Source organism: Chionomys nivalis, chromosome 1, assembly GCF_950005125.1.
Source record: "Chionomys nivalis chromosome 1, mChiNiv1.1, whole genome shotgun sequence".
In the NCBI taxonomy this organism is placed as follows: domain Eukaryota; kingdom Metazoa; phylum Chordata; class Mammalia; order Rodentia; family Cricetidae; genus Chionomys; species Chionomys nivalis.
In genome coordinates this window covers 32162777-32176506 of record NC_080086.1, presented here as the reverse complement: position 1 = coordinate 32176506, position 13730 = coordinate 32162777, and the positions used below count along the sequence as shown (strand labels likewise).

The following is a 13730-nucleotide window of genomic DNA, read 5'->3' as shown; positions in this document are numbered from 1 at the left end:
ATTTCAGGAGTATTGTTTTCAGGACTGATAAAATTAAGTACTACCAAGGACACAAGTAAACTCCACCCAGTGCTGAAGGCGGTTCACTTTGGAAAGTAAGTTCAATATACATACAACTAATGATATAGGAATTTTACTCCTACAGAAATTGTGCCATACTTACAAGAGACATGTTCGGCCATGCTCATGATACCACTGCTTGAAATAGCAAAAGAAAACAGTAAAAACTATAAACAACCAAAAGCTACCAACAGTATAACAAAAAAACTTGGAAGCACCACAAATATTATCAATAATATCAATATCATAATATATTCATGAAATGCTACTCAATAATAAAAATGAGTATTTGGATATTAACATGGGTGAACTTTAAGAACACAATAACGTATAAAAGTTAGAAAACATACAATGAAATAATAACATGAATTCAAAAATTAAACAGTAGAGATATACAGAGTTGGGGAACTATGAAAGAACAATGGACAAATTATGACCAAATCAGACTGACTATGACACAGAGTGAGGGTGTGCACAGTCCTGGGAGAGGCACAGAAGAGGCAGGTCACTGGGGCTTGCCCACCAGCACTGTGCCCTGGGGTTTGCTTTATTATTCCTTAATGTCACAACTGCATACTGTGTACTTTGTTGAACTTAAGATATTTTAAATGAGGACAAGATTAATTTACCACATTTTCATTTAATTTTGGTAACAAAATACTTTATTGGTACCACTTAATGTAAAAATATAGTGATGCTTTCGTTATCTAGCTTCCATCTCCAAATAAAAGCTAGCTTTAAAAAAAAGGAGTTAAATAAAAATCATTTATCTCAAAACCAAGCCAAAATCTACCTCTGCAAATTAATTAAGTTTCCTAATTTTAAATACCATATCCATGGTCTTCACAATAAATGTGTACAAAGGAGACACTGGCTTTTCTTATTCTGCAGAAAGCACTTTATACATTTTTTTAAAAAAAAAAAACACCTAAATATTACCCAGCTAGAACCCTTAATAATTAGTTATTATGAAATTGGATTCACTTTAGCACCTAGAAATTTGGCATTTGTAACATCTGTAAGTGTATGACTTACTGAAAAAAATGACCTTTTCTGAGTTTTCATAAGTTATATACAAATAGTAGGTGCCCTTTAAAAGTCAAGGGCTGAAAAAATTATGCATGCCTTTTACTTCGTCTAGTAAATGGCTCAATGATAAAATATCCATATGATAAATACTATAGTACAGTCCTATCAGAATATAATTTCTTATTCCTCTGGTCTCATTAATATAATTTATACTTCAATTAAAATAACAGTCAATCTGTACATAATTTTTTAAAGTACTCCATAATTCATATTTCTATCAGATTATTTTCCTTCCCTTTTTTCAAATCAGAGTGATCTTATTATACAATGCATTAAATTGCTTTTTTTCCAATGAAATGCCTTCAACTGGAAGTATAATACAAATGCAAACACAGCTGTGGCAAAAATTAACATATTATAAAATAAATATACCTGTACCTATGCTAAATAAGACAGTGCAAAACAAAAGCCATACAAAACCATACTATAATGTTTGTATCTTCTATGCCTCTTCAGGAAGGTTGTGATGCCTCTGGCTTATAGTAAGATGATGTTCCCAAACCTATATATTTTCCTGCATTCCAATGTAACAAAATGATTTGTTTAAACGCTTCTTCATTTACTTGTTTGTTCAAAACAATCTAGCAGTTTTGATTATGCATTTTGAAGATGATGATAATATAATGATATATCTTATTTATAATCAAACCATAGATTTTAAACTATGTATGTTGTATCTATTGGCTTAAAGGCAGAGACTTAGAGGTAAAGCAACAGGAAGTTAGGAGGCCCTGATTTCTGACTTCCTGATGGACTGGAGATTTCAGACGTGTCATTTAATTATTCCCTGTGAAAACCATTCTACATGTCATCAACAGAAGCTCTCATTAAAAACTGGAGTTGAATGATCGACTTAGTGGTTAGCAGGTGATATCTGCCTGCAGAGCATGACGAACCAATGTTCTGTTTCCCTGTAGATGTGCCGACTAACACAACGTCAGCCCAGCACCCTGGGCCAATCAGAACACAGGTACCAGGCAGACTATTTCAAACTATTTTGGGAACAAATACCAAATTTCATTTTGTCAACTGTTTCTGCTACAGTACTCTCACAAAACTGGCTTTGCATCCAAACACCTGTGTTTTTTTCTCACATCAAGCTGAACTACAAATAAAATTCAGTAAGAACATGAAAAATAAACAGTTTTTCTCTGGACGAGGCACAGAATCTCGATTTGGATTAAGGCTGAATAACAGTGCTGGTTTGTGGTTCTGACTTCAGTGTGTTGAAGGCTGTCACCCAGCAGCATCACTGTTTGTTCTGTACGCCTGTTTGCGAAGATGTATCTCTATTTCCTCCCTAAAGACCATCATTCCCAGGTGAGAGTGAGAAGCCTCGTTCATGGCTTTGGACTGGATGCACATCCGGTACTGCTCGGGTGTCAGCTCATCTGCACAGTGTTTCTCGTGCCAGAGGTGGAAAAGACCAGGAACTGGAGTCCGAATCACAATGAGATCACCATGTAAGTATTTCCGGTAGAGATGAACATCTTCTCCACCCCAGCCTTTTACTTCCAAGTCGAATCCACCTGCAGGAAGGAACAAAGCTGACACTTCAAGTGTCTGGCAGACACAGCACAAACAAGCATCTTAATGTTAAATGTTCTGCTTCAGCTGAGATGGCACGGTACAGCACTAAGATGACAGCATACGAGGATAACTTCCCGGTTTGGAAATCCCATTAACAGCTGACATTTAGACCATGCATGTTCAACATCAGCTGCTGAGAGCATCCCTATCACAGCAAATATTAAAGAACACTAAATTCTACAGAAAGTCAAAGGAGAAGGAAATACAATAACACCCCCACCACTAATATACTTTTTTTCCTATCCTTCAAGAAACAGGTTTTCTGAGTTACAGAAAACTTTCCATAGGAGAAAACACAAGAAATAGACAAACTTGTGAACAGAAATGTAAGATGGGTGCACAGATGGTGTTATACAGGATTGTTCTTTGGGTCACACTGCCACCATCTTCATGAGTTCAGCTGAGTCTGTTTGCAAAAGACCACCACAGCTCAACTTGCTAACTACTGACCTTCCGTCAGAGGAGCAGGGACGCTTGTGGGACCCTCACTGCAGAGTCCAGCCCCATCTCCCAACCAGCCATATACAATTCTGCCCCAACTGAGAGTGACCTCTGCGAGGACTTAGAAGGACATAGTGTAGGAAGGACTTGGTCATTGGAGATCTATGCTGGATTCAGACTTTCCAGTGTGGCTCCTTTTAAGTCACCTGTGCTCCAGCCTGTAACCCCGCTGGTCTGTAAGGAAGCCTAAACAATTCAATGGAGTGAAGTGGTGGACTGTATCTGGTTTATCCTTGGGGTCTTTGGAGAAGAGTAAATACTACATCTTCTTTAGGAAGGAATCTTAGCAACAGATGGTTTGAAGTCATAAGAATGAACTGGGATTGCTGAAGGAGTTCAGAAGAAAAATAAGGCCCAGGTTTAAATGCTAAGAAATACCAAGTTTTAGAGGTTAAACATAGGCAGAAAGAGGTAAATCAGCAAGAGGCTGAGACGTAAATTCGGGCAAGGGAGAAAACTCTGAAAAATGTGCCAAGACAGTAGCCAACTGAAAAACATATTCAAGGAAGAAGTTGCCAGGCGTGTGTTAACCAATTAAAAGACTTTAATAAGAAGGTGATCCCAAAGAAAAACATATAGTTATCCTCCTGAATATTGGAAGTAGACAAGATTGCTGGGAAAAATTGAGAACTTGGGGGTGGTGTGGTGATGTGGGAGTGTCATATATCAATCTGTTGATTTCATTGGTTAATTAATAAAGAAACTGCTTGGCCTGATAGGTTAGAACATAGGTGGGCGGAGTAAACAGAACAGAATGTTGGGAAGAAGGGAAGTTAGGCAGATGCCATGCCGCTCCTCTCTAGGGCAGACACGATGAAGCTCCAGCCCAAGATGGACATACGCTAGAATCTTCCTGGTAAGCCACCACCACGTGGTGCTACACAGATTATTAGATATGGGTTAATCAAGATGTGAGAGTTAGCCAGAAAGAGGCTAGGACTAATGGGCCAAGCAGTGTTTGAAAGAATACAATTTGTGTGTTGTTATTTTGGGTATAAGCTAGCCAGGTGGCCGGGAGCTGGTGGCAGGAACACTACCTGCAGCTCCTTTTAACAGAATGGCGCCCAACGTGGGGCTCGAACCCACAACCCTGGCATTAAGAGTCCCATGCTCTACTGACTGAGCTAGCTGGGCGGGAGCAGGGCAGGATGAAAAGCAGGCCTGCCCGCAGTTCCTTCAACAGGGTGGGATGGGGGTAAGGGGAGATGGGGAGAGAAAAGTCAGAAGGGGAGGATAGGGAGAGCTTGGGGGAATGGGATGGTTGGGATAAAGGAAGGGTGGATATGGGAGCAGGGAAGTATATGTCTTAATTAAGGGAGCCATTTTAGGGTTGGCAAGAGACTTGACTCTAGAGGGGTTTCCATGGGTCCAGGGAGATGTCCCCAGCTAGATCCTTGGGCAGTTGAGGAGAGGGAGCCTGAAATGGCCCAATCCTATAGCCATACTGATGAATATCTTGCATATCACCATAGAACCTTCATCTGGCGATGGATGGAGATAGAGACAGAGACCCATATTGGAGCACCGGGCTGAGCTCCCAAGGTCCAAATGAGGAGCAGAAGGAGGGAGAACATGAGCAAGGAAGTCAGGACCACGAGGGGTGCACCCACCCACTGAGACGGTGGGGCTGATCTAATGGGAGTTCACCAAGGCCAGCTGGACTGGGACTGAAAAAGCATGGGATAAAACCAGACTTTCTGAACATGGTGGACAATGAGGGCTGCTGAGAAGCCAAGGACAATGGCACTGGGATTTGATCCTACTGCATGTACTGGCTTTGTGGGAGCCTAGCCTGTTTGGATGCCCACCTTTCTAGACCTGGATGGACGGGGGAGGACCTTGGATTTCCCACAGGGCAGGGAACCCTGACTGCTCTTTGAACTGGAGAGAGAAGGGGAGGGGAGTGGGGGAAGGGGGAGGGGAGTGGGAGGTGGGGAGGAGGCAGAAATTTTAATAAAAAAATAAAAAAATAAAAGACTTTAAAAAAGAAAAAAAAAGAAATCAAAGAACACTGGGCATGGCAGTACACACTTTTAATACCAACACTCACGAGGTAGAGGCAGGGGGATCTTAAGTTTGAGGCCAGTCTGAGCTACAAGAGAGCCTGTCTCAAAAAATAAAGGCTGTGAATGGGGTGCTGTCAGGTCCAGTCTTCATACTGAATAAAGTAAAGAAAAAAGAGAGCGCCAGTGGACCTGGCAGTACACATGTTATAAGCTTATTAGCAAAATTCTGAAGAAGTAGAAAAAGCAAAGGCCAACTGTAGTGGATGACAATGAATGGAGATCCTTTTAAAATTGGATTCAAGCTAAACAACTGATGTTTAAAAAAAGAAATTAGTTAATGAGTACTGTGTCTGCATATGTGCCTGCATGCCAGAAGAGAACATCAGATCCCACCAGGTGGTTGTGAGCCACCATGAGGGTGTTGGGGATCAAACTCAGGGCCTCTGGAAGAGCAGCCAGTGCTCTTAATCCTGAGCCATCTCTCCAGCCCCAACAACTGACTTTTTAAAGAAGCAAGGAAACAAAAAAAGGACTTGAAGGTTTTGAACAGTTAAAAACAGTCTTCAAAACAATTGTCTGAAACCCAGTTTTCTACATTCTGTTTCCTTTCAAATTATATGATTTAGCCGGGTGGTGGTGGCACACACCTTTAATCCCAGCACTTGGGAGGCAGAGGCAGGCGGATCTCTGTGAGTTCGAGGCTGGCCTGATAGACAAAGAGCTAGTTCCAGGACAGGCTCCAAAGCTACAGAGAAACTCAAGAAAATTATATGATTTAATTTCCCATCCACATCTAGGCTCTCTATAAAGTTTAGACAATCACAGTTTTACTAAATGATACATGTGACCCTACTCCACCTTTCTTCTTTACAGACATGAATGAGCTGCTCAAATAGGAAAGTTAGTACAGACTCTTAAACTAAACACAGACGGAACTTAAGTGTGGCATTTAAGAAGCTCAGAAAACATCACTCAGTCCTAACAGATAAAAAGCTGAGCAAGCTGAAAAATCAATCATCCTCTTAGATCCTTCTGAGAAGTAAGGTCACAGAGTGAAACTTGGAGAGAGACAGGAAGGCACAAAGAATTAAAAGTTTCTATAGAAGAAATGCCTTCAGGAGCCAGTACGGGGGCAGGAAAACCTACATTTCCCAAATTGCTAGACAGTTTAAGAGTTAGAGACTCCAAGGGGCCTATCCACAAAGGGCTTCATAGTAGAGAGTTTTACCCCTAGTTCCACCAGGTTCTCACAGTGAAAACAGAAGAAAAATCTTTAGATTTTTAAACTCCCTGGTTTCTAGAAAGTGAGGTACAAGAGTCGGGTGGGAAATCATCCTAAAATATACAAGTGCATTCAGATCTCCTAAGGCCTGATATCAGGGGAAATGTCAATTGGAACCTGATCTGCTGTTCTGTTGTTGTTGTTAAGTCAGAGCCGGAAGTAAGACAATATCCACCTCCATCCTCCATCTAGCTGCCCTGTCCAGAAGGAGCAGAGGGAAGAAGGATGCACCAAGTTCTCAGTACAGGTCACAAGTTTACTAGAACACTGAGACCTGAACCAACAACCCAACAACAAAACTCCAACAAGATACCACTTCACACACACTCTATAACACCTGAAAAAAAAATAGGATGACTCAGAGGTTAGGAGCACTGGCAGCTCTTCCAGAGATCCTGAGTTCAATTCCCAGCAACCACATGGTGGCTCACAACCATTTGTAATGGGATCCAGTGCCCTCTTCTGGGGCACAAGTGTACACACAGACACAGTGCTCATATACATAAAATACATAAATAAATCTTAAAAAGAAGATAAGAACACAAACTATGAGGATGTAGAGACATTAGCACTCTCACATACTACTAGGAGAATGTAAACAGATACAGGCCTTTTGGAAAGCACCACGGAAATTCCTGAAAAGGTTAAACATAATTACCTGATGTAATATTTTTCTCCTTGCTGTGACTAATCCCTGACATGAAGCAATTTAAGGAAAGATTATTTTGGCTCCCAGTTTAAGGGTACATCACAGCAGGCATGGCTGCAGGACTGTGAGCAGTTGATCACATTTTATTCCCAGTCAGGAATCAGAGAGTAATCTTGTACTTAGTTTTTTTTGTTTTTTAATTCAGTTCAGGACCTTAGCCCATGGAATGGTACAGCCCACATTTAGCATGGTCTTTCCATCTGAATTAATACAGTTTAGAAAATTCCTCACAGACATGCCTGGGCATGTTTTGCTTCCTTGGTGGTTCTAAATCCCTTCAAGTTGATATTCAAGATGAACCATCATATTATATAACCCAGCAATTCTACTATATGAAGGAGAATGAAAACCATATCTACACAAATATATACACAAATATTCAAATGTTCATAGCAAAAATATTCATAATAGCCTAAATAAGAACAGAAACCAAATAAATATCTATCTATAGACAGAAAAAAATGTAGTATAACCATACAGTGGAACATTAAAGTGCTCAGAAGAAGCAAATCAATGGAAGAAAATTAATGAGTTTGGGGGGTGTGGGGATTGATGGGAAATGGGAAATAATTACTAATGGGCATAATGTTTCTTTTAAGGATGGTAATAGTCTAAATTGATTGGTGATAACTATACAACTTAGGTTATATGTGGGGGGGGTCTTGAATACCCACCTCCGCACCCCCTCAGGGCTCAGAACAGTATGTCTATGGCAAGCGAAGATCTGAGGGTAAATGAATTAACTCACATCCATTGCTTCCACACATTCTTTTTGTTTTGTTTTGTTTTGAAGGCAGGGTTTTTCTGCATAACGGTCCTAGCTATCCTAGAATGAACTTTTGTAGACGAGGCTGGCCTCAAACTCACAGAAATCCACTGCCTCTGCCTCCTGAGCGCTGGGATTAAAGGTGTGCACCCAGAAGTATCGGAACTTCTATGAATTCTTTATTCCTTGGGTAAGGAAACAGTGAGAGAAAGGGGCAATCTCCACCAAGTTTTTAGTTTTTACAGTTAGGGTTAAAAATTTTCCATAGGCAAAATAACGATATCAATATGCATTTCACAATCACAAAAAGGCAGGTAGAACCTGACAAAGCAGCACTCCAGGAGGGGTCAGCATCCAAGGAAAAATACCTGACACTCCAAACCATTAGATAAAGTCACTAAGGGGCCCTGAAACACACCCAGACTTGCTTGTCTGGTAAGGGCTGTCTTCCTATCTTCTTGAAATTCCTGTTTGGTCTGTTAGCAAAGGTAACTGTGGGGGATAGACTCTAAGTAAATTTGACTCTTGAAACAAAGAGTGAATGTTGTCTCTCTAAGGCCACATGGAAGGTCATTCTGTTGCCCATGCAGGAGGAAGTTACACTGCTGAGGTATTTTGGGAATGAATTCCATTTTGAAGGGAGAACTGTCATAATTTCACATGATTTTTAAGAATAGACAGTGACTTTTCCAAAAGACAAGTGTTCCCGCAGCTCTGCTGAACGTGTTCTCCATGTGGAGTGTCCATACTCCCGTGAATTATTCTAATAGATCTGTCAGCTGTACATTTACTGTATAATACTTGTGGGCACACCACAATCTGTAAATCAATATAGTACTCAAAACATTCACAATATTGTTAGTGTACTAAAAATAGTTTTGAAAGACAGTGAAAAAGTCAGGGAAATGGCATTTGTCTTATCATTACTTCTTGTTTTTCCATTATTAAATTATTATAAAGAGACAGAGTGGAAGGACTTAAAAAACAAATGGCTGATTATAAAAGTGAATTCAGTATGGATTAAGAGTATCACAAGAATCATCCTATGGCTTCCAGTACATAGTGGAGATGGAGATGCTAACTAACCTGGGGTCACAGGATCCACTCCTCTGATGTGGGAGGTCCTTCTGTCTATGTCTTTTATTGGTTAATGGATAAAGAACAGCTTTGAGCCCTTGGCAAGGGCAAAACAGAACTAGGTGGGAAAAGTTAGGCTGTATGCTGGGAGAAGGAAGGCAGAGTCAGGGAGATGCCATGGAGCTGCTGCCAGAGTCAGACATGCCAAAACTTTGCTGGTAAGCCACTGTCATGTGGCAATACACAGATTAATAGAGATGGGTTAAATTAATATAAGAGTTAGCCAATAAGAAGTCAGAGCTAATGGGCCAAGCAGTGATTTAATTAATACAGTTTCTGTGTGATTATTTCGGATCTAAGCTAGCCAGGCAGCTGGGAACCAACAAGCAGCCCTTTCGCCAACACTCCTCTTTGTCACTTGGCCTTCTGTGGATATGACTGAAACTGAGGGAAGAGGAGATTAAGCCAGGCCTCCATCGCTTCTCTGGGCTAGGGCTAGACAATTTTCCCAGCTCCCACTTCAGAGATGCCCCCTTCCCTCTGTCTTAATACTGAGGTCAGAGAATGAAAGAGGGCTTCACCGTGAAATGAAAAAGAGGAAGCCTTTGACTAGACACAACAGTACAGTTAGAGAGCTCTGGAAGAGCACTCCAAACAACTGTAACACAGTAACATGCAATCAAGTGTTCTCTTAGAACAGTGTTGTTATGGTAGAAGTAAAAAAGTGTGTTGCCCGAGGGATAGCAGGTCCCAGGCTGGTGGGAGACAGAGACCTATTAGGTACACCATGCAGAGAAAGTGGGTATTTATTTAGTGGGTTATGGAGGGGAAAGGGAAAAGGGAGAAGAGCAGAGAGAGGCAGAGAGGGAGAGAGAGAGAGGGAGAGAGAGAGAGAGGGAGAGAGGGAGAGAGAGAGAGAGAGAGGGAGAGGAGAGAGAGAGAGAGAGAGAGAGAGAGAGAGAGAGAGAGAGAGAGAGAGAGAGAGAGAGAGAGAGGAGGGGGAAGGAGAGAAGTGGGGAGAAGGGAAAGAGGCAGAAACTGGAAAGGAAGGAGTTCAGGCTAGAAGCAGAAAGAAAATCTGCTTGCCTCAGTGCACAGGGAGGGAGTGGGTGGGGCTTGTCTCTTAAAGGGATAGAACAGACCATTACAGGTGTGTTTTTGTTTTAAAAAAAACTGGTAAATTTAGTTTTTACCTTTATAACCCCATTTTAGTAATCCAAGACATTAATTATAAACTTCACTTTACCTTTCATATATAACCCTTACAATTTAACCAAAAGTACTCAAATCTGATACCTTTTGGAAAAATGCCACAGGCCTAGAATAAAGACATCAAGTTCTATATCCTTAGATATAATATATACCTACCAACATTCAGGAAATCTGATTGATATTGACAAGTCATCCCAAAGCCAAAATCTCTCCAAAAACCAGAATCCTTTTTATGAACCTTATGACAGAGAAGAAAAAAAATTCAATTTAATTTTTAATAACTAGAAGTTTTAATCAATAATTAAACAAGTCATTTTACAAAAATACTTTGCCTGTCATTCGTGACTAACCAAGGATTATATGCACTTAATTCTGTTGCGACCTTACAAAACAGATACTCCAATCTGTGTGAGCACAGGATCCTACCACTTGTGATTTAACTGAACTTGAACCCTGTGCAGAGTTCAGGCCGAGGTCACTAATAACAAAACAGCAGGGCTCTGACTTCAAAGGACTCATGATAGGATGGCAAGAGTTAAATGTGCATATACACACTCTACCATACTCATCTACACACAGTACTCTATTTAGGTGTTTACCAGCACCCATTTCTCCATCTTCTTTGGTAGAGTTTTGTTCTGGTGATTATTTGATTCTATACAGCCTGTAAGCTTCTAAAAATAATTAATTAATTAATTATTTTTAAAAACAATCTTTTCTCATTTTACGTATCAATCCCAGTTCCCACTTCCTCTCTCCTCCTGCTCCTTCTACCTTTCCCCCACTTCCTCTCCTCCTCCTGCTCCTTATACCCCCCCTTGCCCCATCCATCCTAGGAGAGGGTAAGGCTTCCCAGGGGTAGTCAACAAAGGCCCTCCCCATTATATCTACAGCCTATAAGTTTTAGGAAACGCTTGTCTGTCACAGCAGGGCATAAACACTTTGTACCTGTGAGACAATTTTGCCCCACTTAGTGTAAGTTGATTGCTAACAGGTATGAAGACGGAATTCAAACCAACCAGCTAAAAAGGGTAGACTGTTGGGCATATTAGATCCTCTTACTCTTAGGAGAATTTATAGAAAAGATAACTTGCTCTTTTTATGTGGCATAAGCAAGGGGTCAATAAACTACAGCCCTGGGCTAACTCTTGTCTGCCACCTGCTTTACAAATAGTTTTATCATGACAAAGATACATGGGGTTTTCACAATACAGGAAGAGAGAGCTGCATAGTTACAACCTATTTTGACATCTGTACCCCACCCTAACTCTGATTCTATACATACTATGATGGTGAAGTGAATATGTTCTTAAAATTTAGTTTCTAGAAAAACTCTTCAAATGTTATCAGTCTAGAGAAAATGATTAATTAGTTCTGTTTCATCTCGAAAGTTATTTAAACTTTTAATCCTAGTTGTTAATACTTACTGCATTGGCTGGGCGATGGTGGCGCACGCCTTTAATCCCAGCACTTGGGAGACAGAGGCAGGCGGATCTCTGTGAGTTTGAGACCAGCCTGGTCTACAGAGCTAGTTCCAGGACAGGCTCCAAAGCCACAGAGAAACCCTGTCTCGAAAAACCAAAAAAAAAAAAAAAAAAAAAAAAAAAACTTACTGCATTGATATATTGCTACATGAACCAGGCAGGCTAACCATAACCTAAGTATCTAGCCCCAACAGTCTCACCCCCAGGAATGCCAGGTCCACAAAGGTAGCAACATGGGCCCCTCCTTGACTGTATATAGTAACACACATCTACTATTGCTACAGTTAAGACCTGACCTTTCCTACTTTCATTCCTTTCTTTTCCTCAGTTTCTACGTTTCGGCCAACAACAAGCTATCAGTTCCGTGTCTAAATAATACCTAGACATCTATGCCATTAATGCCTTTTGCACAGCTATAACTATACCCCCGCTGCAAAAGCCGTACTTGCTGCTTCTTGCCAGAGTTACAGTCTTTCTTCTCTCTAAATGCTAGCACACACCATACAATACAAACTCCTTCTAGGGATTCCACTAATTCTATGTGACCTAGCCCAGCACTGTGCCTCCATGCTGCCAGCTGTGCTCCTTAGCTGCTTCCTTCCAGCCCTTACATGGCCGTCAACAGCTTCATCCCTGAAATCACTTCAGCAGTCTTTACAACTTAGTTTGTTTTAATCATGCTTATTATATGACTTTATTTTTGTCTTTCCAGAATAAAGATCTTGTGAGCAAGGGAGGGTTATGAGTGCTGTGGTTCTCAGAAAAATACAGTGCTTGGCACAGAACAGTCCCATACTATTTTAGAAGAGCTCATATAACAGAGGCGGTCTGTGCAGTGCTTCAGAGTAACCATGGAGCACACCAGTTGGGCCCCAGTCTGGTTCGTTCCCCAGATACAACAGTAGCACAGCTGTGCTCTCATCTGTCCAAGGGCACCATGAAAGCATCCACCACAAAGGTTGTCAGGAGGATTAAAGGGTTGACACATAGGCCAAATGGAGCAGTACCATGCACACAGGAAACGGCATGTAAACATTAGCTGCTATTACTATCTAGGCACAGTGGTACACACTTGTGATGCCCAGTACTTGGAAGACTGAGGCTTAAGTTGGAGGCCAGCTTGGGTTAGACAATAAATTCAAGGCCAGCCTTAGGCTATATAGTAAGATCCTGTCGGAAGGAAGGAAGGAAGGAAGGAAGGAAGGAAGGAAGGAAGGAAGGAAGGAAGGAAGGAAGGAAGGAAGGACAATAAAACAACAATAACAAAAAGTCATCTGGACATATACCCATGTCACATGTCTTATTTTTTGTTTGTCTGTTTGTTTGTTTTCAAGACAGGGTTTCTTTGTGTAACTAAGTGCCCTGACTGTCCTGGAACTTGTTTTGTAGATCAGGTGGGTCTGGAACTCACAGAGATCCACCTGCCTCCGCCTCCCGAGTGCTGAGATCAAAGGCGTGCGCCACCACTGCCCAACTACACATTTCAGTTTCTAATGTTCCGTTTCCTCTATACTTACACTTTGGTATTTATTTACATTTCATGCCCTACTCTTGGTATATAATAATCACTACAGTAACTACTATTAAATTTCTTATTAGAGTTTTGCTTGTGTTTAATGTTGTCAGTTTACTGCTTGCTATTCTAGGCTCTGATTATCTGCTCGGCGGAGATCCCAAGAGTAGATATTACTGATATCAGAGATGAATCTGTTCAAACCTGAACCCAGAGAGCTGGCCTATGTTCCCAAGCCTCGCATGCACGGCTGTGATTTTTAAAAGAAGTAATTTCTAGTAAAAGTTGACTAATTATAGTTGTGAATTACTGTCAACTTTTAAGTTTTCTATTATATGTGGTTATTGTTTATTTTTAGTATCACTTTAAATATTAAATAGATGAAGTTTCTGTCTCAAATAAAGAGACTGAGTTTACCGTTTTTAATGACACTGAATTTTA

At 40.9% G+C, this 13730-nt stretch overlaps 1 protein-coding gene across 2 annotated transcripts in view; it reads right to left on the bottom strand.

Moving 5' to 3' along the window:
- Positions 1-977: 977 nt before the first annotated feature.
- Positions 978-13730, bottom strand: part of Csgalnact2 (chondroitin sulfate N-acetylgalactosaminyltransferase 2) — a 34895-nt gene continuing 22142 nt past the window's right edge. For both annotated transcript variants that reach the window (XM_057782987.1, XM_057782986.1), the window contains exons 7-8: positions 10449-10530; positions 978-2678 (exon numbers count right to left, since the gene is read on the bottom strand). In XM_057782987.1, the coding sequence (XP_057638970.1) occupies positions 2386-2678; positions 10449-10530 (375 nt within the window). In that variant the 3' untranslated portion in view covers positions 978-2385. The remainder of the gene's footprint in view (positions 2679-10448; positions 10531-13730) is intronic.